Source organism: Ornithodoros turicata, chromosome 2 (assembly GCF_037126465.1).
Source record: "Ornithodoros turicata isolate Travis chromosome 2, ASM3712646v1, whole genome shotgun sequence".
In the NCBI taxonomy this organism is placed as follows: domain Eukaryota; kingdom Metazoa; phylum Arthropoda; class Arachnida; order Ixodida; family Argasidae; genus Ornithodoros; species Ornithodoros turicata.
The window spans coordinates 79255606-79282925 of NC_088202.1; the positions used below are offsets into that span (position 1 = coordinate 79255606).

Genomic DNA, 27320 nt, shown 5'->3' on the forward strand with positions numbered 1-27320 from the left:
GGCGGTAACATATTAAGCTCCCTAGAACAACCCTTTGAGAGCACCTGTATAGGCTTGACAGAACCGTTGAGAATAATGGTTTTTTTATTCTGCTACATATTTATGTGCCTGTATAGTAGTGCACACGGGGTGTGCAAATGATATGTGTGCGCATGATTCGCGAGTATCCCTAGTTTTGCTTTGGGTATTAGCGGTGATACTAAAAGCGTGACGATGTGAGAATAAAAAAAATGACGTGAAAAGATGTGACAATAAAAAAAAAGAAAGCTTCAGTGCGGCCTTTATATCGGGTAATATTTTGTCCACATTTTTTTACAGGCTGCAGTGCGGCATTTATTGCTTTCAATTACGAAATCCCCGTAAATTTCGCTTATGATACACCCGGTTCGCAAGCTCGACATCGCCGATCATTTAAGGAAATACTCATTTTCGACGTATTTCTGTTCTTTTAGTTCTAGAGTGCACCTCCGTCGGAACATTGCATTTCGCTCTAATTAGTCTCTTCATTACCAGCAGGCCCCTATAACGCAAATGACATAGTGTACTTTTTGGACACCGTAAACTTTGGTCCACACTGTGAGGGGACTCATTATTATATTTCACCACATTACCGTCAGCAGTTGGGGTAGAGTGTCGCCCCTGGCTATGTAACTCTCCAATCATCATCATTAAAACAAAGTAGTTGTTGTATTGTGAAAGGCGTATTATTAATACTTCTTAACATGTTCCGTGTCGAATAATACTCTGTCTAGCAACTACTAATCTTACGTTGGTCTCGTAGTGTCATGAGTCATACGTGTACGCAACATTTGTGTATTTAGAAAATCGAGCGGTACACGCCGAAAACAAAATCGGCCCGCGCCAGTCATCCACCACTATTTTAATTGTTTTGGCTGACTGCGCGACGGTTTAAATAAAAAATCAAACGGTTCTCAAACTGGACCTGTCTCGTTAGCTCAGTCAGTAACGTGTTGGCTTGCTGAGTTTAAGATCGCTGGTTCAAACCCGGCCGAGGACGGTAGCAATATGGGTGAGGCAAATATTGCTTCCAGCATCGTGTGTCGGAGATTTCCTGCGCACGTCAAAGCAACCCCAGGTGGTCGAAATTATGCTCAGTCCTACCCTGCGGCACGTTCAGCATGTCGCCATACTATAGGCAGACAAACCTTACGTGTAACATCACGGCCCCATTATTATTTCGCAAACTGCCATTCATCTCAAGCTGATAGTGGTCACAGCAATATAGGCTATCTATTTCTCTCTCGCACAGCCACACTACAATTGTTCCTCATGATCAATTAAATTCTTTCTCGCGCACATAAATTTAGCACACGCGAAGACCGGATGTCCTACGTGCCCATAAGCACGCTGCAAGAGAGGCAATCGTCTTGCTTTGTTAAGGGTATCAGGACAGATAAAGGTGATGATTGAAGTTTAACGTCAGACTGGCTACTCCAGAAGACAAAAGAAGGAAAATTAACCTAAGGAGAGTAAAAACACAAACACACACAAAAACAGACATACGTAATTGAAATGCACTGTCTAGACAACAATATTGCCTTTGTCTTGCACTCAGAAGTAAGTTTCAAACTTGACATGCTTCAAAAAGAGTACCAAGAAAAACAGACTTAACTCTAACTAACCTTTTCCAAGCCACCCATGGAAAGGATTGGGTAGCACGAAACTGAAACCCCGCATCGCCTGCCAAATCCACGTGAACAATTGGCCAGCCACAGTATAGGTGTTCGCGAAACGAAGCACCTCTTGAATTTGAGGCGGCTTACCTCGACGTACGCGAAAGTAAGACTTGAATGCTACACGCGCCCGCAGCGCAAACAAGGATCCTTTGACTTAATTGTGTCCGCGTTCCTAATTTGCTCGGCGAGACCCCACAAAAGGAACCACGCATAAACCGCGAGATCGTGACGATCGCGTCGGCTATGGTGCCCACCTTTCTTGTCGAGTGTCTTGGGCGGGGTCTTCGTAGAAACGCGTTTCGACGGTGACCTGGGTGCGGGTTTCTTCTTGGTCTCGGTAGACGGCGGCGGCGGCGGCGGGGGCTCAGCAGACACTTCGGGTGTAGCTGTAGCGGCGGACACAACTTCGCTTACAGCTTCGACTTCGGAAGGCGCTTCTTCTGCAGGTGGCTCACTTGGGACCTCCTCAGAGGGCTTAGCAGTTTCGGAGGCTTCTTCAGCAACGCCCGCCTCTTGGGTTTGTTCATCCGCTGCTTCCGTAATCTGTGATTCTAACTCTCCAGATTCAGAAACTGCTTTCTCGGCATCAAGAAATTCTTCAGGTTTCGCAGTGGCGTCTCCCGTTTCTTGCGCTTCATCAGGAGCTGCGGTAATGTTTTCTTCTTCAGATGGCTTCTCTTCTGGACACTCTGTTGTTTCTTCTTGTATGGCCTTCTCCTCAGATGCTGGCTCTGCAGAAGGTGCGTCGGCCACTTCGGCAGTTTCGACAGTTTCGACATGTGGTTCGATTTTCTGTGGCTCTCCATCGTCGCCTGTTTCAGTTGGTTCCTGTTTAGGAGGAACAGAAGCATCGGTCACCTCTTCGTTGTTAGCTTTACCAGCAGCTTCCACAACTTCATGCTCTAAACTAGTTTGAGCAACTGTCTCATCAGAGACCCGTTCTTGTTCCTTGACTGCCACTTCCTCTTGTTTGTCAGATTCAGGTGGAGGCTCACTCTTCTGTTGCTCTGTGTCACAAGAACTCGTTGCGTCCTGCTCTGCTTCAGAAGGAATTTCACTTTTGCTGACATCTTTATCTACCTCCGAAGACTGACTCGTCTGCTCACTTGCTTGCTCCGCAGATTTACTGCGGTTTTCTATTGCCGTAGCTATCCCATCTTTTGTTTCTTCTATTCGGGATTCACTTTCTGCTTCCTTATCCGGCTGCGTCAACTTTTCCTCGCTCAGCTCAGTATCATTACTGAGTGCTGCCTTCGTCGATTCCTTATTCTCACTGTCGTCGTGGACTTCTCCTGGAGCCTCCTCATTGCTAGATGTGACACTTTGGACGGTGTCAGGTTCCTTGGTTTCCTCCTGCGATACCTCTTTTTCTTCCATCGATGCAATTTCTTTGCTAGATGCCTTATCTTTATCTGACAATGTGGTTGGTTCAGGTACATCTGTCGCCACTTCATTCATCGGAAGCTCCTCAGTTTTCTGCTCACTAGAAGGCAACTTTGATGTTGCGGATTCCTCGTCTCCCTTCGAGGTGGCTTCTTTTGTCTCTGCGTCTTTCTGTTGTTTTTCTTCTTCGGCGTTCTCTTTGTGAGTGTCCTTTTCAATATCACGTTTTTCTGTATCGTGCTTTTCGACCTCATCTGCGACCGCCTCTGATGCACCCCCTTTACCTGCTGCTCCTGTATCTGCTTCCTTTTCGGTTTGCTGCTTTTGTATGGACTCGGTGTGATCGTCCACAGAAGCAGCGCTTACCTCCGCTTTCCCTTCGACTGTGTTCTCATCTGTTTGAGAGGAAGTAAGTTTATTATCCGTTTCTTCGCTCTTCCCATTCCCGGAAGGTGACGTCGTCTGCTCAACCTCCTTCAGTTTAGCGTCTGATCCGTCCCCAGAACTGTTCTCCAGCCCATCAGCGGCCGGCACGGATTCTGAAACTCCTTCCTTTTTGGTGGATTCTTCCACTATTGAAATGCTTTTTTCGGCATCTGTCTTCTCGGGTTCTGCATCTGCTTTACGAGGCGCTTGTTCTGCCGAGTTTACGGTGTCCGCGTCTCCCGTTTTGGTTTCAGAAATTGAGTTGGAGTCTTTCTCTGGAATGTTGTCCGGCTTTGACGCCTCTCCCACCGGTTTACCTTCTGTGCTCTCCTCTTTTCCTTTCACTTCTGACTGGGTTGTTTCGCCTTCTGCGGAAATAGAATCACCTTGCACGTTTTCGTCTTTTGTGTCTGACGCCAAATTGCCTCCCGGGGCTTCGGTGTGCTTTTCTTTAGGGGCTGCAGTTGAATCTGGCTCAAGCTTCGAAGTATCTTCCATTAACTTTTCTATCTGCTTTTGTATATCCGAATATGCGTCCGTCTCTCCCAGAAGTGGCTCTTCTTCAATTCCCTTTCGAGGAACGTATACTACTGGCTTATTGATATCCGGCTTTTCAATTGGCATAGATGATTCTGTAATCCCAGAAAGAGACGCTTGTCGCGGAAGAATTTTTTCTTCCACGACATCTGGTGATTTTGTTGTAGCACTCTGAACTTGGTTTGATGTTGGTTCCTTGTCTTCCGCGGCGTTCTTTTCTAATTTGGCAGAAGGTACTCTAGACGGTTCTTCATAAACGGGAGGAGGAGGTATCGATGACTTTGGTCTGTCGTCTGTGGCACTGGGTTGTTCGCTTTCATTCTTCGTGGCACTAGATATTTTTTCTGGTTCACTTTGCTTAGATGTAGGCGACGTTAATGAGTTGGTAATGGTAGCTGCTGGTGGTTCTTCTGTAGCTGTAGGCGCCGGTTGCAATGGACGTGTCTTACTTTCGCTCACTTGCGGAATTTCAACTTGCCCACTCGAATCTGCTTTCTCGGTTGCTTTGCTACTTTCCTTTAGCGCAATTTCAGTCTTATCACATGAACTTGGTTGAAGTTGTTTCTCGCTAGGCGGTGCAGATAGTTCGCCTTTGGCGCCTTCATCAATATTCTGCGTCGATGACCCCGCGGAAGCAGCTCTTGATGACTCGGGAGATCCATCACGAGCCACAGACGAGGCCTGGTCCACTACCATAGCGGCTTCAACCTGACTAGAAGCGACGTTAGAACTAGAGTCACTGGATTTATCATCGCCATTTTTATGCGTGCAAGACGCATCCCGTTCCGAAGGCACTGCTTTTTCCAAGCGTTCTGTCACACTCGACGTCTGTCCATGATCCTGTTCTTTTGTACCCGTAGTCACAGCGGCAGCTGGCTGTTCTGACGCCATTGTAGTGACGCTTTCCGGATATGTAGTTGTTTGATGCACCGCCGAACACGTTGATTGTACTGTTTCCGGTTTCACTGTTATCGACCCCGGTCCAGTCACGGTAAGTACCGTAGCGTCCGCTGCTGTGTCTTGCACTGATTGCCCCGAAGTTGCGGATGCCGCACTCTCCTGCCCTGTGTCAACAGAGTTTGAAGGGGGCTGTGCTTTATTACTTGAAGCATCACTGAGCGCTGAGGCTGCAGACTGTGGTTTGCTTGGCTGCTCTGTTGATTCCTTCCGTTTTCCTTCACTGCCCTGATGTGACTCTTCGTTCTGCTTGTCATGTGTGCTGGCTTTGTCCATGCGTTGATGGCGACTGCACTCAAAGACATAGCCAAAATAAGCAAGCAGTCTACGAGGCATCGCAAGTTTATCACGCATGCAGCTGTGTTCGCCGACAGGATTCGCGTCTATCTGTCGAAAGATAATTCTAGCAGCACGATTATGTATGTCAACCCTCGATTTGCGAATTCCCTCGCTTTATGAACAGCGCCTCCAGAGAACAGACACTTCCCCTTGTTTGTGAACCCATGACTTCCGAACGGTTAATGCATGTTTCATCGCGGAACCTTGGAGACCCCAGCCGCTTTTACCTCGATTTATGAACGGGGCATGTACGGTCGTCCGGGTCAATAATAGGTCAAAAAAGGTCAAAAGGCAGAAACGTAGGCCATGTCGCGTCCCACGTCAAAGGGCAAAAAAGAAAATGTTATTCATGTATGTAAAAGGGAGGGGACGATATCGATATTTGTGTCGATATTATGAATGCTATTCCGAAGCGTTGGTATCAATGTTTTCATATATGTATTGATATTTTTATCGACTTTTGTAGCTGGGAGTTAACTTGGATGAAGCTGAGTGTGCGTGTCCAGCAAGTGAACTTTAGTTACTTTTTTAGGGTATAGCCAGGCCGACCTTCTCCTTGGGTATGCTTACATGTCTCATAATAAGCATGATAAGCATGTCCCTCTGAAGTCTGGATATTAAACCGTTCGGAACGCCCAAAGATAAACGCCCACATCATATTTTTTTATTCCGTGTTAGCGCCGCGAAGCAACTGTAGCTATGAGCGGCGTACAGATGTGGACAGATGGAGAGAGGACAGCAGGGAGAATAGGGGGACAGGGGGTAAGTATGCGACCTGGGCCGACTTCAGGGGGAACTGTACCGACATTCGTCTGGAAAGTCTTCGAAAAATCCAGGGAAAACCTCAGATAGCACAGCCGGTGGTAGGATTCGAGTTACCACCATATCATCGCTCAGCTGAAAATGGTTGCATACAATAACTTTTTGAGCGAAAATAAATTGAATGACAATGTAACCAAAGATCTAGTGCGTTCGTTGCACGAAGTATTTAGCAAAGTGTGTGCCATAAGTTCTGGTGTCTGACATTGTTTCGAGGGGTAGCTTCTGCCTCGTCAGAGGTAATTCGAGAGGATTGTGTAAACATAAACATAATTTGTAATACGAAAATGTAAGGGTTGTACTGGAAAGTGCCCCTTGGACGGCAAAGAGATAGAGAAGTGCTTTCGGTTATGTGAGCTGCGTCGTTTTAAAGAATGAGCACATTCCTCATATATTGAGGCATCAGCACTATAGATCACGGTTTCATAAAAGTAAGTGATCCAAGAAACGAATGAGAAACGTTACTGTCGCTTGAATGCCCTATAATGGGCGGGATGAATCAAAAGACCTGATGCACGTAGCCGGCAGCACTTCCACAAAGTTTCGTTCTACGCTGTTCGCACGCCGGTGCCTCATTTCTGATTTCTCCATCTGTTTAGCTTTTCTCAAGCATGCCAGAATAGCGACTTGCATTAGTCTCGGACCACTTGGCGGAAGGCCCTCCGCGAAATGCGTTTACTGCTGAAAGGTCGTGGAAACAGGTGGTAATACCAATAGTAGTGGCTTTATTCTAATAACCCCCAGCCCATACTTTTCACCCGCTGTGTTATTTCCTGGCAGTGCGGACACAGCGTAGAAATGTGGTCCCATCCAATCAAGTAGAGTATCTGAACTGTACTGACAAAAGACGACGAGGACCATGAAGTGGCAGAGCCTGAAGTGTCTTGTACGTATCTATAGCAGGACGTAAGATCCACCATTCTGCGGCACGGACGAGCAAGCAGCTGTCACATAAATAATGGTGCCGTGATGTTACTCGTAAGGCTTGTCTAACTCTATAGTATGACGACACGTTGCACGTGAGGCAGGGTAGGACTGCGGATAATTTTGACCACCTGGGGTTCCGTTGACGTGCACCGAAAATCTCCGACACACAGTGCTGGAAGCAATGTTCACCTCTCCCACATTGCTACTGTCTCCGGTCGGGATCGAACACGCTATCTTGAGCTTAGCAAGCCAACACGTTACCGACTGAGCTACCGAGGCCGGCAGCTGTCACATTAGAGCCAAACTTTGAAATGGACGCATATCGAGGGCGGAATGCAGGACAGGAACGACGAGACAAGCCTAATATTATTAAGGTATTATTAAGGTACCTCCTGAACAATATTTACACAAATTGGAAACGATGGTATACAGCGCTATTACAAAGTATTTTCCAAAATTAATGTAATGCAATGTAGGCGTCACAACGTGCCCTTCTGCGAACTCCAAGCTTCGGCTTAAGAATCCCTCGATTTGTGAACGATCTTTCGAGGAGCATTAACTATTGATAAATCGAGGATTGACTGCATGTGCTTCGCCACGGGATTGTGGATCACGCATAAAAGAGCTTTTTCCGCAGGCACTTGCTTTTAAGCCATCTAGGTGCCATAAAGGAGTGGGGGTAAATAGGTGCCGCAAAACGCTGTTGATTGAAATTCGTTCTACTATTAGGATGTTGGCACATTGCATTGTTTTCTGTTTGTAAGGGAAAAATAGCTACCGCTTGGCGTTTTGTTTGCCCGTCTTTCGGCCCGTCTTTGTGTGTTCACACACCGCGTTACGCGTGACACGGGTATCCTACGATTCTTCTTTAAACGCTACCGTAAACCAAACCAGTACCACCAGTACTGCCATACCAGTACTTGTACTACCGTAAACCAGTAGAGCTGCAGCCTTAGAAGATGTATCTGTTCGATAGCCTGAGCCTTCATACTCTTACGCTACGATTTTCGTCCCAATTACCCTAATAGTGTATTAGAAAATTAAAATTGAAAAATAACGGGCAACACTGTGTCGAAGTGTTCACCGACTGCGCATTACTCGTCAAGTACAGCGGAAAACCACAATGCATGCGGACCACACAGGGTCTAAGACGAGACAAGTTGGGACACGAGACGAGACGAGACAGTACCAGCCACGTGGAAGCAGTCAGTCAGACAGGAACGTACTAGATCACTGTTGCTTGACGAACTGGAGATTATTTGACAGGCGTAGCTAGCAAAGTTTGTTGACAAATTAAAAACATTAAAAATTATCTGTCACATTTTAACTTGGTCCGCGTGTTCACAAGCAACACGCTCTCGAGCTACGTGCCGTCAACGTAAAGTACCTGTCTGATCATCTACGGTACCTTTAAACACGCGAAGTTAAGAGCATCTGAAAAAAGATAATGGCACAAAACACCTTGGTTGTCCTTGCCTTCCTTCGTTCCTCAAAACGTTTCGATTTTACCTCGTTTCGCTCAACGCGCAATGGCGTTCAGCCATGAAATGCATGTGCACAACTGTTGACTAGTCTCATTCATGTTCCTTACAGCCAGGTGCAGAACGGATGTGGGCACTCCTATTTAACGGTAGTTACGTCCAGAGCAGTTGCCTTTTAATTATTGAGACGTCGCAAACCGACTTCCTCGTTACACCAGTACATAAATCTCGGGAAGCTCTTTAGAGGGCGCTTAATTGAAGTTATAAACCCTACAGCATAGACTTGGCTCATTAAAGTCCTCTGCCCTTATGACGACGGGAATGCATGCACTTTAGACAGTCCGGGGCACGCTCGGCTGAGAATCGATCTGACGTCTGACTGAAATAACTTCACATTAAGGAGTCATAGTTTAATTACCGTACGTGACCGGGAGAACTCTCCCTGATTATGGGTTTCACAGGACGTAGCTCTGTAAAAGTGTCTGTGCCCCGTTACTTCAGCATAAACGAATTGATGAACCGAACGCACACCAATCGTACTGTTGTGATGAGCGCTTATTTTAGGATCCCGAATGAGCCGCCTTTTTATTGCGTATTGATATGCAGTTGTCGAAAGGAAAAAAAAAATATTTAATACTGTTCGGCCATTGCCTTTAGTTTCTTGCATGATAACTTGTAACTCCAACGTTCCAGTGACAGAGAAATATAACGAGAATACAGGAGATTTCATTCAGATATGCCGAAGTTATCTTGTGCAGCGGCACGACTTTCACGACTTTCATCACGGGTGAACATTCGTGAGAGGTATACGACAGTTGTTTAATGAATTGAGTAGAGTATACGAACAAAAAAGAAAAGAAAAAAGGAACGCGCTTGCACTCAACTGATGCATGAATTAAGTGGAACGACATGCTGCAGATGAGGGCGTGCTACTCTCGGCCGAAATGAAATTCCATTCTCCTCCTCTTCAATAAGCTTTCATCCCATGGGTGAACTATACTAACCTCTCTGTGCATAGAATCTGCTTACAACTTCAGCTGCTGGCAACAATCACCATGTGAACTCCACACGACCATTTCTAAAGACCCCTAGGTCACTGCTAAGAAAAATGTCTTTCACTGAGAACATAACGGCCCTGCATTTTTATGCCTAATATCCCGCGTGATGTATGATAAAGCTTCGCATGGGGCTTTTGTACCTCCTGTATATTCGTACAGGTGGCTACTTTGTAACCCTCTAAGTGAGCAGTGTGTTGAATGATTAAACGCTCCCAATTAAATTAAACGCGAGGTAAACAAAGAAGCTTTCGTTATGCATGATGTATCATAACCACCTTACTTCAGGCCTTGCTAGACTAGACAATAGGAAGGCTATCAGGAACGATGTTCTCGCTGGCCCACTGCGTATGAGCCTCCGCTACAGGCATTGAGCAACTCTCTAACGGCCATTAATCTGATGGAAGCGCTGTCAGGCAGGACTCGCTTCTGTTCATGTTATCGTGCCTGCACATTGTATCTCCTTCGGGCTATATTTTCTTTCTATCCGTCGATATCCTCTGAGGTAGGAATGGGAAGCCTTCGGCGTGTCAGAGCCAGCATCGCAGTTTATTTGTTTGTGAAAATGGGAATGATAGAATTGAAATACAGAAAGTTGTTCCTGAAACCTTGGTTCATCTCTTCCCTCGAAGAAAGCTAAAAACAAAGTGAGAACTCTGTGCTCTATAGAAGCCGGGACGAATCCCAGAGATCACTCGTCTGTGTGACGGGAACCGTTGCTTTACACAGCTTGCAGGGCGCTCTGGGCGTTCATTATTGCACAATGGCAGATAGGTCTTGACTCAGACAGCTGCAAAAGTCGAAAACAATTTCGTCGATTTGGACAGCTTGGAATTCGGAAGACGAAGGCAAACTGAATTTAAATGTTACAGCCCTCGCACCTGTATGTCGCTCTCACGAGTCACACATGTGAACATATGCCCGATAACTGCTTTTGTGTAAGTAATCTTCTTAATGCGAGGTTACTCCGACCAGCGTATTTCCTTTATGCACAGGCCGGCCTCGGTGAATCGGTTGGTAGTGTGTCTGCTTCTTGATCCCAAAGTTCCGGGATCTAACCCGACCGAATAAGAATGTTGCTTAGACATGCTGTCTCCCACTAGGGACGTTATACACGGTGAGCCGTGCGCTGAGATATTCGGCCGGTGCACGTTAAACAACTCTCAGGCGGGCAAAATCACTCCACCGACCGACCAAAGTGACGTCGCTCATGGCCATGGTCGTCACGCAACGTAAAGCCATGAATTATCATTGTCACTTTATGCAGAGCTCAAAAACGTGCTCGAGAGAGCTCGAACGCGTTTTAGTCGCCCTAAAAAGGCACTAAAAGAGGCCCCAAAAGGCACCAATTTTCTCGGAATACACTCTTAAAATGGTCACTTCTAGCAGAGGTAAAAAAAAATGGATACGCGTTTTTACCTCTAAAAGTAAAAGGTAAACTCTTAAAACTGTTAATTCTCACGTTACCTCTGAAAACGGATTAACTACTGCTGTAGAGGTTACATAATGGGTAACAAGCTTAGACGAAACTCCCTGGTAGCCAGAGGTTACAGGCAGCGTCATGATCACCCGCAGGAGTTACACGTTCACAATGAGTTCGATGTAACCCGTAAACAAACTGTTACTCATAAACAGGTAACACTAATGACGGTTCTATGTGCACTGTGTCAGCGGAATACTTTCTGATCTCGAGACGAAGTAGTCAAACTCTACTTAAAAAGTCTGTGTACAAACTTTACCCTGCATAGTGCAGAGAAACAGCAGTGTTGAGAATGAATTTCAGTGTATTTTCGGCATACTTTCGATCTCGACAGCCGACCACATCCAGGTATTACGCGACGTTGTGCGATGGCGTGTCAATGCTCGGTTACGCTAGTTAGAGGTCATCCTATACCCTTTACTTCAGAGGTAAAAAAAAAACGTATACATATTGTACATCTAGTGACCGTGTTAAGAGTGTAGGTATGAGTGATATCGCACTACTAGCAATACGAGCGATGCCCTCAGCATTGGTTGCTTTACGGTAACATACCACTCTATCACGTACACCCCCCCCCCCCCCCCATTCCCTCAGGGCGTCAGTCGTGACGTTGCTCACCTCTGTGAGGCCGACAACGGCGTGCTCTTTTACCACCACCACCACCACCATCGCGTGCACTTCTGTGACGATTGGTGCTCAGAAATAAAACGCTTGTATTATATCTTATGTAGTCATTCTTCAATTGCACTGCAAAGATCTCACACAGCCGCAGCGAGAGAGAGAAATAGGAAGAAAAGTATTATGGAGATTTTAGCGTCCACAAAACCGCTCTGACTGCGTGGCAATCATTTAGGAATCGGACTGCAAGCACCCATGCACACGTCTTCTTATTGAACGCATGAAGACAGTAGAAAACAAGCATAATTTGAAAGTGTTCCGGTTTGAAATTCTGTCGCCTGTCACTACGAATTGTCCCGTATGCCGAAAACGACCTCATGACGTCGACCGATTTGATGGAGCGTGCCAGTATACAAACGCGCGTACTCGCTAGGGATATCGTCGGGAACAGATGGAACGCCACAACCACAGCTGTAAAGTTACTAATTACAAGTAATTGAGTTATTGTAAGTAATTACTTTTTCTGTAACTAATTACTGTAACCGACTACTACTTAAAACGTGTATCTGTAACTGTAATTTAATTACTTTTTGGTTTTTACTTCTAGGAAAGTTACTTCTTCAATCGACTTTCCATGCGAGTGTTACATCCTGGGGTGGAACGTTACAGACTGATTCTAATGAGAACTAAAAAAATGTGCTACTGTTAGGAACAAATTTATCAGCATCACTCATCATCACTTTGACTATCAAGCGAGTTAGTATGTGAGTTGTTTCAGAAGTTTGTTTTGAGCAAGTACTACGTTTGATAAACTGTGTTCCAAAGTTTTACATTGAACATGAGTAACCGGAAGTATTTGAGAATTAACTCATTTCACAAGTAAGTATAACTAACTGAGGTACATTTCAGCCTAAGTAACTTTGTAACTTACTTACTTTTAAAGTCATGTAACTGTAGCTTAATTACACTTCCTGGGTAACTCATACAGCTCTGGTCACCACTAAGCACAGCTGCATGGGCAGACACGGACATGCACTGCACTGTAAACTTTTTCACACCTTATAGGGCGTAAAAAAAAATGTGCAGGGCGCGCACCTTTTAGGGTGTGACATCAACTCCTTTAAGCCTAATATGGTGTAAATGAGTTAAAGGGTGTAACATGCAAACAGTCCCATATTTCATGCATAATTCTGAAAAAAAGATTACAACAGGCGTAAACATATGACCATGCCTCTGCACATCATGCTTACCAGCCTTATGTTTACAAACAGGCAAATTTCAATGTTACTTGGTGTACAGCAGCTGAAACAAATGTGGTGGAGGTTTTCCACCCAACCTCTGCATCAGTGCTGTGCATCAAGAAACCCTGAAATGTGCACTGTTCTGCAAAAAAGGTTGGGGAGCATAATATACTGAGTAATGATCATGTGGTTACGGCTATTATAACTTTTCTTCCAGAATTATACATGAAATATGGGACAATTAATACCCAGGAGATGGCACAAAGTGGAAAAAAAAAAGGCAGAAAAGCAGCAAGGCCAGATATAGCCTACTTCAAAATGGGGAAGCCCCTCTCTCCATTTATTGCTGTGCACTTATTGTTACATGACAATCTAATGTGGGCACAGACAGGATGACTATGCTTATGACTAGAATAACATCCACCTGGCACACAGTGGAGTCTAAATGATAGCATAGCTAAAAAGGGGAAGTTTGTGCTGTGCTGCACAACACCATGCACTGCAGGTCTCAATTTGATCTGCAACTGCAGCAAAAAAGAAAAAAGCCGAACCCATCTTGTTGTGGATGGATCTGTTTTCCAGAGAGCAAGCGCTGCAGACATTCTCTTTCTTTAAATAAGCAAGTAACAGGTAATGATCGAGACTCTACAACAGAAAATTGGTCCGATGCGTACGTCCGATGTACGTGTGGTCACACCGTAATGTAGGACATGTCACCTCCACCAATGGTGCACGGGGCATTTTAGTTGAAGATGCTCCACATCACATCAGGGACTATCTCATCAACAATCGCATTGTTATTGAAACTTTGCAGTCAGTGGAGAGCGCTACGATTGAGAGCCAGACATTCAGAGTTGGATGTATTATTGTGAAAGACACACATGAGGATGACCTTCCAGTGTTTGCTGAAATTTTGGGAATTTATGGTGTGAACTCTAACATATTTTTGAATGCTCTGGTGGTGCCCACACTTGAATATGACGAGCACTTCCACATTTTCAGAGTGTTAAGAACTGATGAAACCTGCATTTTGAACACTGCTCATTTCACTTTATGTGATTTGCTATGTCTCCACAAACTGTCGGACAGTGCATATGCCATAAACCCGCGGAAATTGCTTTTGAAGTTGGCTACACTTCACAGCTTTGTAAGAATTGAAAAGTCGCTCTCCATGTCAATACTTATGCTTCTGAGCCACAAGCCTGTCTCAATTATTGCCATCTACTTACACCCCTTATTTACACCCTGTGTGAGGAAAAGGTGTATTCAATATTGCGATGAACAAACTCAGGGCATTTACACCCTCTGAACTCGGTAAGGAAAATCTCTGGGGTGTAGACTAGGGTGTATAGCATGCAATACACCTTTTTTACACCTTCAAGGGAGTGAAAACTTTTACAGTGTGGGTGCAAGGAATGCAGGCAAAAAACAATTCACTTTGTCACAATGGGAAACACTGAATATGTGATGTAGCGCGGCGGAGCGTGTCGTCGGCTGTTACTAACTTCTTTTTGTTGCAAACACTATGAAATCAACTCGAAGCAGCAAGTAAAGTACCCATTCAGGCACTTATCGGCGCTTATTTTCAAAAAAGGCACTAACCGCAAACAAAGGCAAAAGACACTAACATTAGGTTACTAATAAGGCCCCTTCGACCAGATTCGTGCTTAGGACATTGAAAGACAGCATCTGTGCGTCTCCCGACGAAAAGGCATATAAATCCTGGAAATCCGCACTTTGAATGATCTACCAAGAAAGAACGGGGAGAAATGGCGACTCGAAGGCTAATTGCAATCCTAATGCTAGTCATTGAAGCACCAGATGTAACGCCACGTGGCTCCCGAGAGGCACATCAGGAAAGACATTCATACTTGTTAACACGTCCAGCGATACTGGAGTAGTCGAGCATGGAGCCACGATCGTTCTAGATTTGGTTAGTTGGAGAGAAGATATGAAGCTGTGGTTTCAAAGATTCCTCTTGGCAACGCTACCCGTCTCTATACGGCGTAACACACTTGACAATCTGGATACAACAGTTTTCTTATACCCCTGTTAAACGGTCAGTCTTAAATAGTCATTGAATTGAAACCAATGGCCATTGAACTTGCGCGTGGTGCCACCAAGCGTGTAAAGTAGCAACTTGTCAAAGGGCACTGTGTCCAATGCTCCCTCGCACACCACTGCAGTCTGACGTTGTGAGCGGTTCCCACGTACCATCTTCGAGTTGGTTTTCCTCGAGCAAGTTCGAGCAGTATGATGGAACTGTTTGGTATAAAACTGACGATTTTCGGTACATCCCTGGCCTCAGCAGAAAAGAAAAAATCATCCGAAAGTACAGCAGTGGTACGACAGTTAACTCTGCACCACCTTGATGCAGTCTGTACTTCGCGGAAGATGTTATTCACAGACGGATCTGTCACTGATCTCAGTGCACCTTTCAGCCATCTACGTCCCCCGGCACAGAACAGCCACTACGTTTAAGGTCTCTCACCGTACATCGTCCACGGCATCGGAGACGCGTGGCATTGTCAAGGCACTAGAACACGTGGAGTCTTGCCCTCCGCTGCAGTTGATTTTGTTTGACTCGAAAGCTGCACGTTGTAACGCTCACCGAATGAATTTATTGGCCTCCGGGATACATTATTATAGGATAAACGCCTGTAAACTGTTTAAAGAAAGAAAAGCCGCGAACACCATCACACACACGTTACATGTCGTGCCGCCATCTTACATTGTCTCTTTGCCCCAGTCTCTTGCTCAGGTCTTTCTCTCCGCCGCATCACTGGCGCCCCATCGTTCTGTGCAGGAAAAGCGCCCTTACAGGCGCCCACCCCTAAGCGGTGACCGCTAGGATAAACTGCTACTTTCGCTACAACTTGAAAGCATTTCTGGACTTGGGCTGCGGTCTCCAAGCTATGTGCTTCTTCAAGCTGCTATAGAACCATACATCGTCGTGTAGTGCTGGCTGGATATGATATTTTTCAGTGGGTTCCTTGACATTGTGGCATCACAGGCAACGAGGCAGTAGATTCTGGTGCTCGTCGTGGCCATAACAAGGACGTTATCTCACGCCATACCATTTACCTTAACACAACATTTTCCTGCGACAGCTTGCTGCGGATGAGGCGTTGAGTAGTGACAGAGTTGAGGCGTTGAGTAGTAGCGCTGGTCTGTGACAGCGCTACGTGTCTACTTGAGAGCAATTGACCCTAGTATAAATTTCTCCATCCCTGGAGTGCGTAGGTTGCACGCGTCTTTAATGCATCGACTCCATCTGAATGTTGCTCACACGCACCACAGGATGTACCGAATGAAGAAATGTTGCTCCCCGAATTGTCACACCTGTGACATACCATCTCACACTGAACACATTCTCCCACGCTGTGCTACATATGAACGGGGCCGAGATCCTGTTTACGGTTAGCTTTGCACAAGATCACCACCGGTCCATTACGTCTGAAAGTTCTTCTATGGGGCACTGCAACAATAAATCGTCCCAACGTTTTGCCGCCATAGACGCCTTAATGGGATTTCTGACGGACACGGGCTGGGTTTCTCGTCTTTGACTGTGTTGACTGCGACTGTTTGTGACTGTGACTATTCGACTGTGACATCGCCAATCACCTAGTGACGCATGTGTTTCACTGGCGGAAGCTTGGAGAAGCCACTTGGCATAAGGGACTGTCCACTTGAGCAGTAGAAACGACATTGAGTATAGCATCAGATAAATCGACACGGCGTCTTTGCAAGAGACATTTCGTGGCATCCGGAAAGCGAGCGTTTTATCAACTCTTCCAAGCATAGAAGTGGAAGGAAGTCTATAAGGCGTGAGACCGCAGGTTCCATTAAGTGTCTAACCAACAGTCACCTCTCAGCTCTACGATACTCGCCCGTCTGCTGCTTCGTCCCAGCCGCTTCAGTCGCGCGGTTTGCCTACTCATTCCTCACGACTCCACATTGGGCCGAAACGAACTGGGGAACAAGCCTTTGTCCGGCTTCATACACCTTGCGGTGAGCCATTAGCACGCCACCAAGGGGGCAGACGACCCCCGTATGCTTGTGTTCTGGTGGCAGTGCTGAAAGGGCTCGCCGTTGTCGGCCTCACAGAGGTGGGCAACGTCATGACTGACGCCCTTGGCGAATGCGCGTCCTGGGCCGACTTCTAAGGGAACTGTGCCGACATATGTCTGAAAGCGTCTGAGGAAAGCCCAGGAAAAGCCCTAGACAGCACAACCAGCACCGGGATTCGAACCCGGTTGCCTCCCAGTCTCGACGTGAGATGGCCAGCACGCTAACCACTGAGCACTAAGCCTGCGTTCTCCATCGCTAGCACCGCAGACTTCCACTCGATGAACCCTGTCCACACACCGGCTCTAAGCCCGATTATGGAGAAATTAGTTAAAATTAGCAACAGGAGATGTCAAATTGAAAAAGGATCTCGTTAGACCATGTGTTCCAAGAGGGAAGCAAGACCCGGCGACCGCTCGTCTCAATACCCGTTGGAAGAATACCTTGCTCAGTTCGTACATCACCATCGCACCTCACCTCTGGACGGCCGAGCACTTCCTGAAGGTGCGTAATGATGCGACTAACCTCACTACACGTCCCAGCTCGAATCCGCTTGAGGCGGTCCAGTTGGCCTTCTTGGGGCATCATAGAGAGCAGTGCTCCCGGGTTTCAGCACCAAAGTGTTCCAAGAGGGAAGCATGACCCGGTGACCGTTCGTCTCAATACCCGTTGGAAGAGTACTTTATTCGGTTCGTACATCACGATCGCACCTCGCCTCGTGCAGACTTCCTCATCTTTCCTACACCATGTTTAGAATATGCGGCAGACGTTTAGGACCCACTTTGATTGAGAAAATAGAGAAGGTACGGGGCTGCGATGTGATGTGATAGAAGAGAAAAAAACTAGGATTTAAGTCACGACAAAGTAAGACTGGCTACCTCAGACCACTTAGCCGCAGTTACACTCTAAATAACTTTACACCTTAAAGGGTGTAAAAGAACATGTGCATGGTGCGCACCTTTTAAGGTGTAACGGAACACCATCAAGAAATCAAGGGTGTAATGTAACCTGCAGACCGTAGAACAGGCAGCTGGAAATTATTACAGCTTCACTGCGAAAATATAGTGTTTCTAGTTTTTACAGAAGGCACATGCTTGGCAGTTTGGAGTGTCATTGTGGCTATCTTGGCATCACTCTTCGATCACAGATGTGCAAAATATTCTTTAAAAAGTCAAGAATATACTTTTCTCACACAGAACTTGTAATACTTTTCAGGTATACTACTCAGCTGTACCCCGTGTGAAGCAAAAATAAGACATCGCAGACACATGTTGCACAGCACACACATGTTATAGGTGATTGATGTGGGTATATGCGGGCATCATACATATCAGACACAATCACAAGAACTGAATAGTTATGCTTTTATTAGGTTGACATTATGCCATGCAGCATACATATCCTACATTACGTAGGCATGAAGGTATTCAAACGCATCACTCCATACAGCTTTATCACATAGTAGTAATTTTATATTTTCCAGTCATCTAACCTTGAGGGGTTAGATGACAGTGTACCAAATGTTCAGTAACTGTGCATTTGGTCTTTATATCACAACTTGTATCACAAGCTTAAGTTCTGAGTACCACAAGCACTCCAACACTGCACAGGAACAGGAATACATTTAGCCTGTGTAATGGAGCCTGTCCCACCTCCAAATACACCCTCTGTTGCACCCTCATCACACCCTCCTGACAATGTCTCATAAAAGGGTGTAATTCACCATAGTTACACCCTCGAAAATTTTCAAGCCAGAGGTTCTAGGGTGTAAAATAGGTGTAATACATGAGAATACACCAATTTTACACCTTTAAAGGTGTGAAAATATTTTGAGTGTAGTTGAAAAAAAAAAGAAAAAGAAAACCCAGTAGTTGGGGGCGGGAGACCAACATCCCAAACTAGTGGGAACACTTGTCACAAAAGAGGGATCCGAAAGTGTCACAGAACGTTAATCAGATGTGTTTCTACAAGGAAACGTAGGAACGCTTTCAACGCAGCTGCTTGATAATTGAATGGATGGGGACCCTGGAGCTTTACAAGGTCAAATGGCTGAGCGTCCACGCGAGCCAGACTTTCTTCTAGTGTCCTGCGACTGTCGGCATACTGGGAGCACCTGAGGAGGATGTGCTGATGTTCTCGACAACATCGCACTCACTGCAGTGATGGTGACTTGGCCAGTTTGTAGAGCAACTGACCGCTGTACGGGACATTCAGCCGGAGCCTATGCAGGAGACACGCTGCTTGTCGAGGAAACGACGGAGGTACCTGGAAGCGTAGCTGTGGTCGAGCCTCTACAACAGCGAAGACCGAGTAGATCCCGTCTGCCAAGAAGACTTGCACATGTGTTGTCTCAGTTCACGTATCATCTATTTGCGTCCCCTACGACGAAATAAATGGCCTTTATTTGCACGTGACCGTGTTGAAGTGCTCGGCGCGCAGCAGTATCCGCAGCCTCGTTAACGGCTATGCCACAGTGGCCAGGAATCCACTATAATATGATATCATGCCCATGTGAGGCTGCGGCATTATATAGCTGCAGCACATCATGAACAATTCGGGCCAGAGACTCTGTGATGAGCATAGAGGCCAATCACACTAGACCATCTTGAATCACTGTACACTGAGAGGACGTGGGGTGAGAAATGATGAAGCATAGTGCCGGATGGATCCCGTGGAGATCAGCTGCTGAAGCCGAGTTGGTGTGCGACAGCAGGGCTGATCTTCCGACACCCATCTCAGGAACCACGAACGCACATGACCAGCCAGATGTCGTTGCAGATGCATCAGTGAAAAGTTTTATTCTACCCGCCGACCTCTCCATTAGGTGTAGAGCAGTGGTTCCCAACCTTTTCGGCTCCCTGGACCCCTTTTGGCACATGTCGGGAACTCCCCAGAGGGGAATTCCACCACGGTTGGGAACCACTGGTCTAGACTAAGCTGCCGGAGGACTCGAGTCGATACATCTTTTCGCCGTGGTAGACCCGGGATATTGACCCTCACTTCAGGTGGTTGCAGGGCCCACGTTGGAACAACTGGGTACACGTGCTGCTTGTGCTCAGGAAGAATTAACCGTTGTGAACGCAGAGCTGGACTGTCGAAGGTACGAAGACTTGCTGCGCGCTTTATCCTTTCACGTTATTCAGCAACTAGCTCAGTCAAAAAGATAGAATAAATTCTCTTCGCTCCCGTAGGAAAATTAATAGTCTTAAGTTATTTTTACAGTCGTGTAAGTTATTAAACGTTGACTAGGATGGATATATTCTTGCTTTACCTCTAGGTCTTTAAGACAAGCACACCTTCAAATGGTCAGGCCCTTGGCAGCACGAGTGAACTGTTTTAGATATTAATTATCTTTATCAAAATAACGAAACGTGCAATTCATTAACCCCTTCTGTCGTTGAATGTAGCACTAGAAATAGAAATAGAAAAAAAAATGGAAACGTAGGTCGCACGAATGTAGCACTGTTACGGAATTTGTAAATGTGTTCCCTCAGTGTTCCCTCACAGTAAGTACTGCACTGTCTGTGTGTTTATTTCCTCTCCTGTTTTGGTCCCTGAGGAACTGACAGTATGTTAAATAAATGAACAACAGAATGTCACAGAATCCTGCAATCATTTATTGTAGTGTCCATTAACCGCGTTGGATCATTTGTCGCATCAGTCATTGTCACTGTGGAACAATGTTTCATAACCGTACACACAACATGCAATCTCCGCCAACATGTGCTGCCAACCGACCCTTTGTTACAGCTACCATTACAGTTTGGATGCCGGAATGAAAATAGTATATGACACAATATATTACTCAAGCAGCCTGACAACCGCACCAATAATATACGTCGGTGGTCTTGAACTTGTTTTGGTCAGTGTACGGCGCACACCGAATGGTCCGCAAACCTTTTGACCTTCCCCTTCGTTAAGCCTAATAATCGCGGTCATCGTTGCTCTGCACGGTTCACTTGAGCCAGGCTGAAATCGATGACTGCGGATAACGCGAGGTACACCGAAGCACAAATCTCTATGGAGTGGGGTCGTTGACTCGGGCACAGTGTCCTGAGTTCTGCATTAGTTTAAGGGCAAGATCAATACTGGCGCGGGGGACTGACACCATGGGCCTTGCGGGGATCGACAAAGTGATTTTGCGGCCGAGAGTCACCAGAAAATTGCGACGTGGGGTGTAACGCCTTCCAATGGGCTTCTTCAACGGCGGTGATAGAATTTTTAACTTCCTCTTTCTTTTTACAATCGGGTCACTGGGACACGCCCTTGCGTAAAAGGACGGGGAGGTTTAATCAAAGAGTGACCGAGCTCATCTGTTGCATTTAGAATTAGAATAATGATGTAGTAACGTGCGACAGAGTAACGAAAATGCTGATGAAGCCTGAAACGCGTGGGAGATCGTAGGATGGCATCAGCCTTTTTCTATCGGTGAGGAACGTGCGCGTCCTTCTCACCAATAAGCTCCAACAAGAAATTGCTCGCACTCGGAGAGGACGATGTTCTTGCACAGGTGACGATCTTGTCATATCCTTGCTTTGGGGCGTGGAACTATAAGCATCACTGGTTCACCTCCATGAATTTCATCCGGTTCATCGCCATCCCATCTTTCATATGTAAACATTCCCTGGAATGACTGTAGATAACGATTGTACATAATATGTGGTGCCTGTCACCAGGTCTTAGCGACGTTTGACAAATTATCCCATAACAACAGCTGGAAAATGCAGGTATGTAATTTCTTAGTGCTGTGCTTAAAGTGGAGACTGCATGCAAAGGCCCTTCTATGCACACCACACACATAAAAAAGGAAAGAAACATGTGCCACATGTTACTCTGGGGCAAAATTACAAGTGGCATTTTTATTATCATGTTTCAGTTTTTCCAATATTGAAAGCGGATACAAAATTCGAAGTGGCAAATTTCTTAGTGGTCGTCGCTACATGTACGTAGTTGCTTGTTGTTTCTGCGAGTCAAGGAAACATAAATGGACGAGATGTCTAAAACTTCTTAGATGTGGCACGATATTAACTCATACAAAAATGATGCTGTGAGAAGAAGGCGCGGTGCCTCTTACAGCGACAGCTGTATCAGGAAGGTTTCACGGCTTTGGCTGTCATTATGGCGAGCATAGGAGAAACGAAATGACGTCACCGCGCCATGATGACCACGTGGTACAGTGGATGCCATCACATACATACACACATGACATCACGCCACCTGCAGCACCGCCATTATAGAGAAGCGGTAGTCGATCGCAGCGCAGAGAGAGGGTCGATCGGTGGATCCGACGGAAATGCGTTAGCAATAAAACTTGAGACTCTTTGGGAAATCCCCTTCACAACGCTACACAACCCTACAGACGGCCCTACACAACACTAACGCAAGAGAGCATCCGTAGCCAAACGAGCGTTTCGGGCCTCCTCCGATTCAACTTGGCGGCGCCGTCTCGCAGCCTCAGCCTTCTTTCGCTTCTGCTCCTCCGCACAACTTTCATAACCCATGGCGCGCCCACGCATACAAGTATGAATCTGTCGACCACCACAGGTGCACTGCCGACGTGCCGACGAGTTGCAACGACAAGTTGCAACGAGTTGCAGTTATGGGGTAGTATTGCAGTTGCCAAGTTGCAGCTATGGGGTAGCATTCCACTCCTAGAGTGGAAAACCTCCCCGCTTCATCGTCAAAACATAATTATTGTTGTTGTTGTTCTTCGCTTCCCAGTGAGGCCTGTGTGTCTTATCGGAAGTGAACGCACTCATTACTCTCAACGGTACATGCATTGACCTAGTCCTCCGCAAGAACATTCCCATGGAGTTGCAGTGCCTCACCTTCCCGACATACTCTATACTGATCAAAAAGGTCCGTTGTCGCTCTTTCAGTAAAGCAGTAAAGCACGTGTGAAGATAATTGCCTATGTGTGTGTGCCGAATACAGCAGTGAAAACATGACGCCCGTTGCGCGAAGATTATACCGCTAACGCTTGTTATTCGCACATTGGCGATACCTTTGCGCCAGAAAATTGCAAATCAAACTCAAACTCAATTCACACATTGCGGGCGAATAGGCGCATCTTTTTTCTTGTTTCTTTTTTCTAATGACACTGCAGGCCAGTCTCGCTCGAAATAACAAAGGAAAACATAGGATCTGGCACAAAGAAACTCCTTCTACGCAGCCTTTCCACTTTTTTTAGTTTGTGTTGACGTTTTTTTATTTTTTATAGTTCTTTTATTTATGTTTTTGCCCGGCGGGCAGCTGTTGCCTATCTGTATCTGCGTGAGTTTATTTCCTCCCACACCGATCAATGTCTCCAGGTTCGTGGTTTTGTGTAGCGGCTATCAAGCAGTGTGCAATAACCTGTACTTTTATGATTGCGAGAAGTACGTAAAAGGTGCACTTTACGAACTATACTTGTATATTATTAGCTACGTGGCGTTGATTGATCGCTCTGGAGTGTGGCTCCTACATCACATCAACACCATCATCAAAACCCGTTGCTAAAGCGTGGTACAAAATTGCCGGTAAGATTGACGGTAAGGCAGCCCTCGGATTTTTCCTGTCTGTTTTAACTTTTTGTCTCTCGCGCAGAATGACTTCTTAGAAGATGCGTTCAATATTCGCTATCATTAGCTTTGTATAAAAGTAATGGCACTATTTTCGAAATTTTTTTTCGTAATTTAAAATTGTAACTCGAGCGTGTATCGAAAATTTACTAGTGCTCATCAAAGACAAAACCGAGGTTTCCCAAAATTTAACGTAAAATGTTCATTTTCATTTTTGCACTGTACAACATTAAACATTTCAATGCGCTAACATAAATCAGTTATTTACGGTGAGATTGGCAAATTACGGAATCCAACTTGCCACAGCATGTTTACCAAACGTAGTTGTCCCAAGTTCGGATTTGACAGTTTGACAGTTCGGAGTCGAGAAAGCATTTGGAAATAACTGAGGTCTTCTTGAAAGATGGCTCCCATAAGTGTTCTACAATTCTTACTGCGTTCAGTTAACTGAATTAAGGGACAATTTTGATCGACATATGGCGAAAGCTTGTCTTTGGGAGATGTTTGTATTTTTTTTTACTCATAATCACAGTTGATTCCTTACACCGTTAGCTCGGTTTCTGCTTCCAGTTCAGGCAACGTCACTACGCTATAGTGTTCACCGTTTGTTTCTCAAGATGCTGATGAATGAAGCTATGTTTTCTCATACCCGACAAACAAGGCAGTCACAGTGGCCCCGGCGGGTCGTGTAACCTCCCTTGTTCTCGTCTCCGGTATATCGATCTTCCCAATGAGGAGACGAAGAAGGGATGGCGAGACAGTGTCAGACAGTCCGGCGTCATCGCTCTCCCGGCAGCCGACGCCAGAAACGTCGTTCCCCCGTCTCGACATCATAGCTCCTGTAAATGTCCCCGCTTCGAACGACAACCGGAACTTGACCTCCCCACATGGCAATGTTCGATCGTTTCATTTTATGGAGCGGTTCCTTTGGTTTTGCAAAGCGTATATGTTTGAAACCCTACACATGGTGGTTGATAGCGGTGCACCTTAACGGTGATGAACCAGTGTTGCCGTTCTAGCGGCCTTCGGAGCGACTAGATATATTGGTCTGGTCTAGCTATAAATGTAACAACTTGAGCGGCCAACCCACTTTGAGGCGCTACACGAAAGTGTTTTCAACTTGCATCGAATGTCCAACTGCGACTTCGTCAAGTTGCAGACATGATTCGATCCATTTCCATTTATTTTTCGTTAACTTTTCGGTTTCCACTGCAAGCGACCTCCACTTACGAACGTCGACGTCAACTTTAGACCGAACGACATTCAAACGAACCTTTCCTGTATAGGCCATTAGCTGATATGGGTTTTTAATATTTGAGAGCACCTGCGTTGGTTGTACACATTCCACGGTAGGCTCTCGTTGTGGCCGCCACTGCTGGTAACTGCGTTTCCCGGCGAAGGGTGATTTTTCTTGGACTAAAGGTGAGACGCCACACTGTGCTGTTTATCAGTCGAAGGAAAGCTAGATCATGTTCATAACGTGTAAGCTTTGCTATGTGACTATAAGCACGGGTGGTTAAATAAGTCGGTTTAATACGTTAACCTTGCACGTGGTTATTAATTATTAGCTCATCTTGCTTGTGATAGTTACGTTAACTCTCCGTTCCTTATCTTACAAAATAAAGTTGTTCTTTGATAGTTACGTTGGCATTTATGCCGACTAGAAAAGCTCGTGTTAAGCTCGGCAACTTGTCTAGCTGTATTAGAATTCATAGCGACACATAACGGCTTTTGGAGAACTGTCTAGCGAATTTTCAGCTGTGAGTTTCAGGCAACACTGTGCTGAGCACAGGTTGTTTTCTCCGGCGTTGTAGAACATACACATTCGTTCAGGCACATTCGTGAAATGGCTATTCTTGATTTCGCTGGCTTCTGCATCTACTCTTGTTCACGTCTTTAGGACGCACTATAGTACCGCGGGGGGCCGGGGGGGGGCGCTCCTTGGAGCTTCAAGGTCACTTGTGAAATTTGTTTTCTTCCTATCCATATACCGTCAGATTTTTTCTGAGAGATCATAATAATATGAACCTCTGAACACCCGCACGTCACCAGCGTCCATCTCCAGGAAAAGAGGGGGATGATGTTTGCACACTCCCCCAACGGAAGCACTTTGCCCCACATTGGAAGTGCGCAATTGGGGGTGCGCCCATGATGATGCGCGTTTCACTTCTGTTTCACTTTTCACGTCTGGGGCTAACAGTCACTAAACCATCCTCTACAACCATTGCGTGTTTTCTCGTATACAGGGTGTTTGCTCTAACGTGTCCAGAAACTTTATTTAAAGCGAGCGATAAAAGAGAAACGAGCGCTACTTTTCAGCTACTTGACTAGGAAAAAGGTGCTACTAGTGAAGCAGTACCTGTTTCTTACTGAAGTCGCTGAAAAGTACCACTTGCTTTTCTTTTATCGTTCGCTTTAAATATAATTTCTGGACAGGTTAGAGCAGACACCCTGTATAGTTTCTCGACACGTCCGTTAAAGCACTCTGCGGACGTGATCGCACAAGTACGACGATATCCTTACAGCATTCATAAATGCAGCAGGTGCGTAGAATAGATATTTATGAAGTGGTAGCAGTACTAGTCCGAACGACGCCTCGCGCCACCGTTGAATAAATAATTCACTACGTCTTCCCGTTCCCCTCATTCGCCATATCATATTACAGAGTTGTCACACGTTGACGTCCTGCCCCTGAAAACCCAGTCCGCATTCGTTCATGCACGCAGTTAATAATGCGGAGCATCGGCTCTTGGCGGCGTGCGTATTTGCTATTGCCATCACATACGAACATATTTTGCTCCCTCTGCAATGCTCTGTTCAAACGCGTGACAAGCACAAAAGCGAAACAAGGAAATATGTGCATGAAAATTCAGCGCAGGTACCCGTCGAATGTTATGCAATGCACCACTACGATGGCATGCAGCTCAATAACTGATGACAGCCATATTTGATGAATCTTGAATGGGCTTTGTGATGTAATAGTAGTAGTAAATGTTCCTTCGATATTCCTTCATTCAACACTGAAACGGTGTAAGCAGAACATTCTTGAATATCGAGTCTACGTTATTAGCATTGTTAACCAGAACCTTGGATCGCATTCATCCCATCCCATCATCCCATACCATACCATCCCCCATGCCATGTCATCATCACTTCTGCTTCATTTATTGTTGTTGTTGGACCGCAGTGTGTCGAAATCGATGTCGATTGTCGAGGATATTGATTCTGAATGCAAAATTTCATCCAACAGAGCGTCGTAGCTTTTGAGATAAACTAGAAAAACAAAGGGCATGTTCACATCTGACCTCGGCTGACAGCTCCGTTCGCTCATCGGTCGTTCTTACGGATTCCAGATCTGCGCTGAAGTGTTGGCAACTATGGGACTTCGCGGCTCCCTCAGCACTGTGGCCATTGAAATTCTACAAGTCTATGAGAAAGCAAGCACACAGGGCCACTCTATCGTCTTCCAGTGGATCTTGGGTCATATGGGCATCAGTGGAAATGAGCACGCAGATCGAACAGCCGCAAGCGCACATGAGTACACCCAGTGTGTCCCCATCATGTTGTCTCGGTGGGGATCGCCGTTACGTCGTCTCAAGCCTCACCGGCCCCAAGATGGACTTTCTATGGCAACATGACATCATCACCCACTCTCTGCTTTACTACGTTGACCCCACATTGTCCCACACACTTTCGTTTATTTTTTAATTCCCCTTGCACCACAGCATACCT

The 27320-nt window shown here is 45.9% G+C and overlaps 1 protein-coding gene across 3 annotated transcripts in view; it reads right to left on the reverse strand.

Annotated features, from left to right (window-relative positions):
- Positions 1-27320, reverse strand: part of LOC135385603 (microtubule-associated protein 4-like) — a 73454-nt gene that overhangs the window by 30707 nt on the left and 15427 nt on the right. For all 3 annotated transcript variants that reach the window (XM_064615028.1, XM_064615027.1, XM_064615026.1), the window contains exon 2: positions 1952-5289. In XM_064615028.1, the coding sequence (XP_064471098.1) occupies positions 1952-5276 (3325 nt within the window). In that variant the 5' untranslated portion in view covers positions 5277-5289. The remainder of the gene's footprint in view (positions 1-1951; positions 5290-27320) is intronic.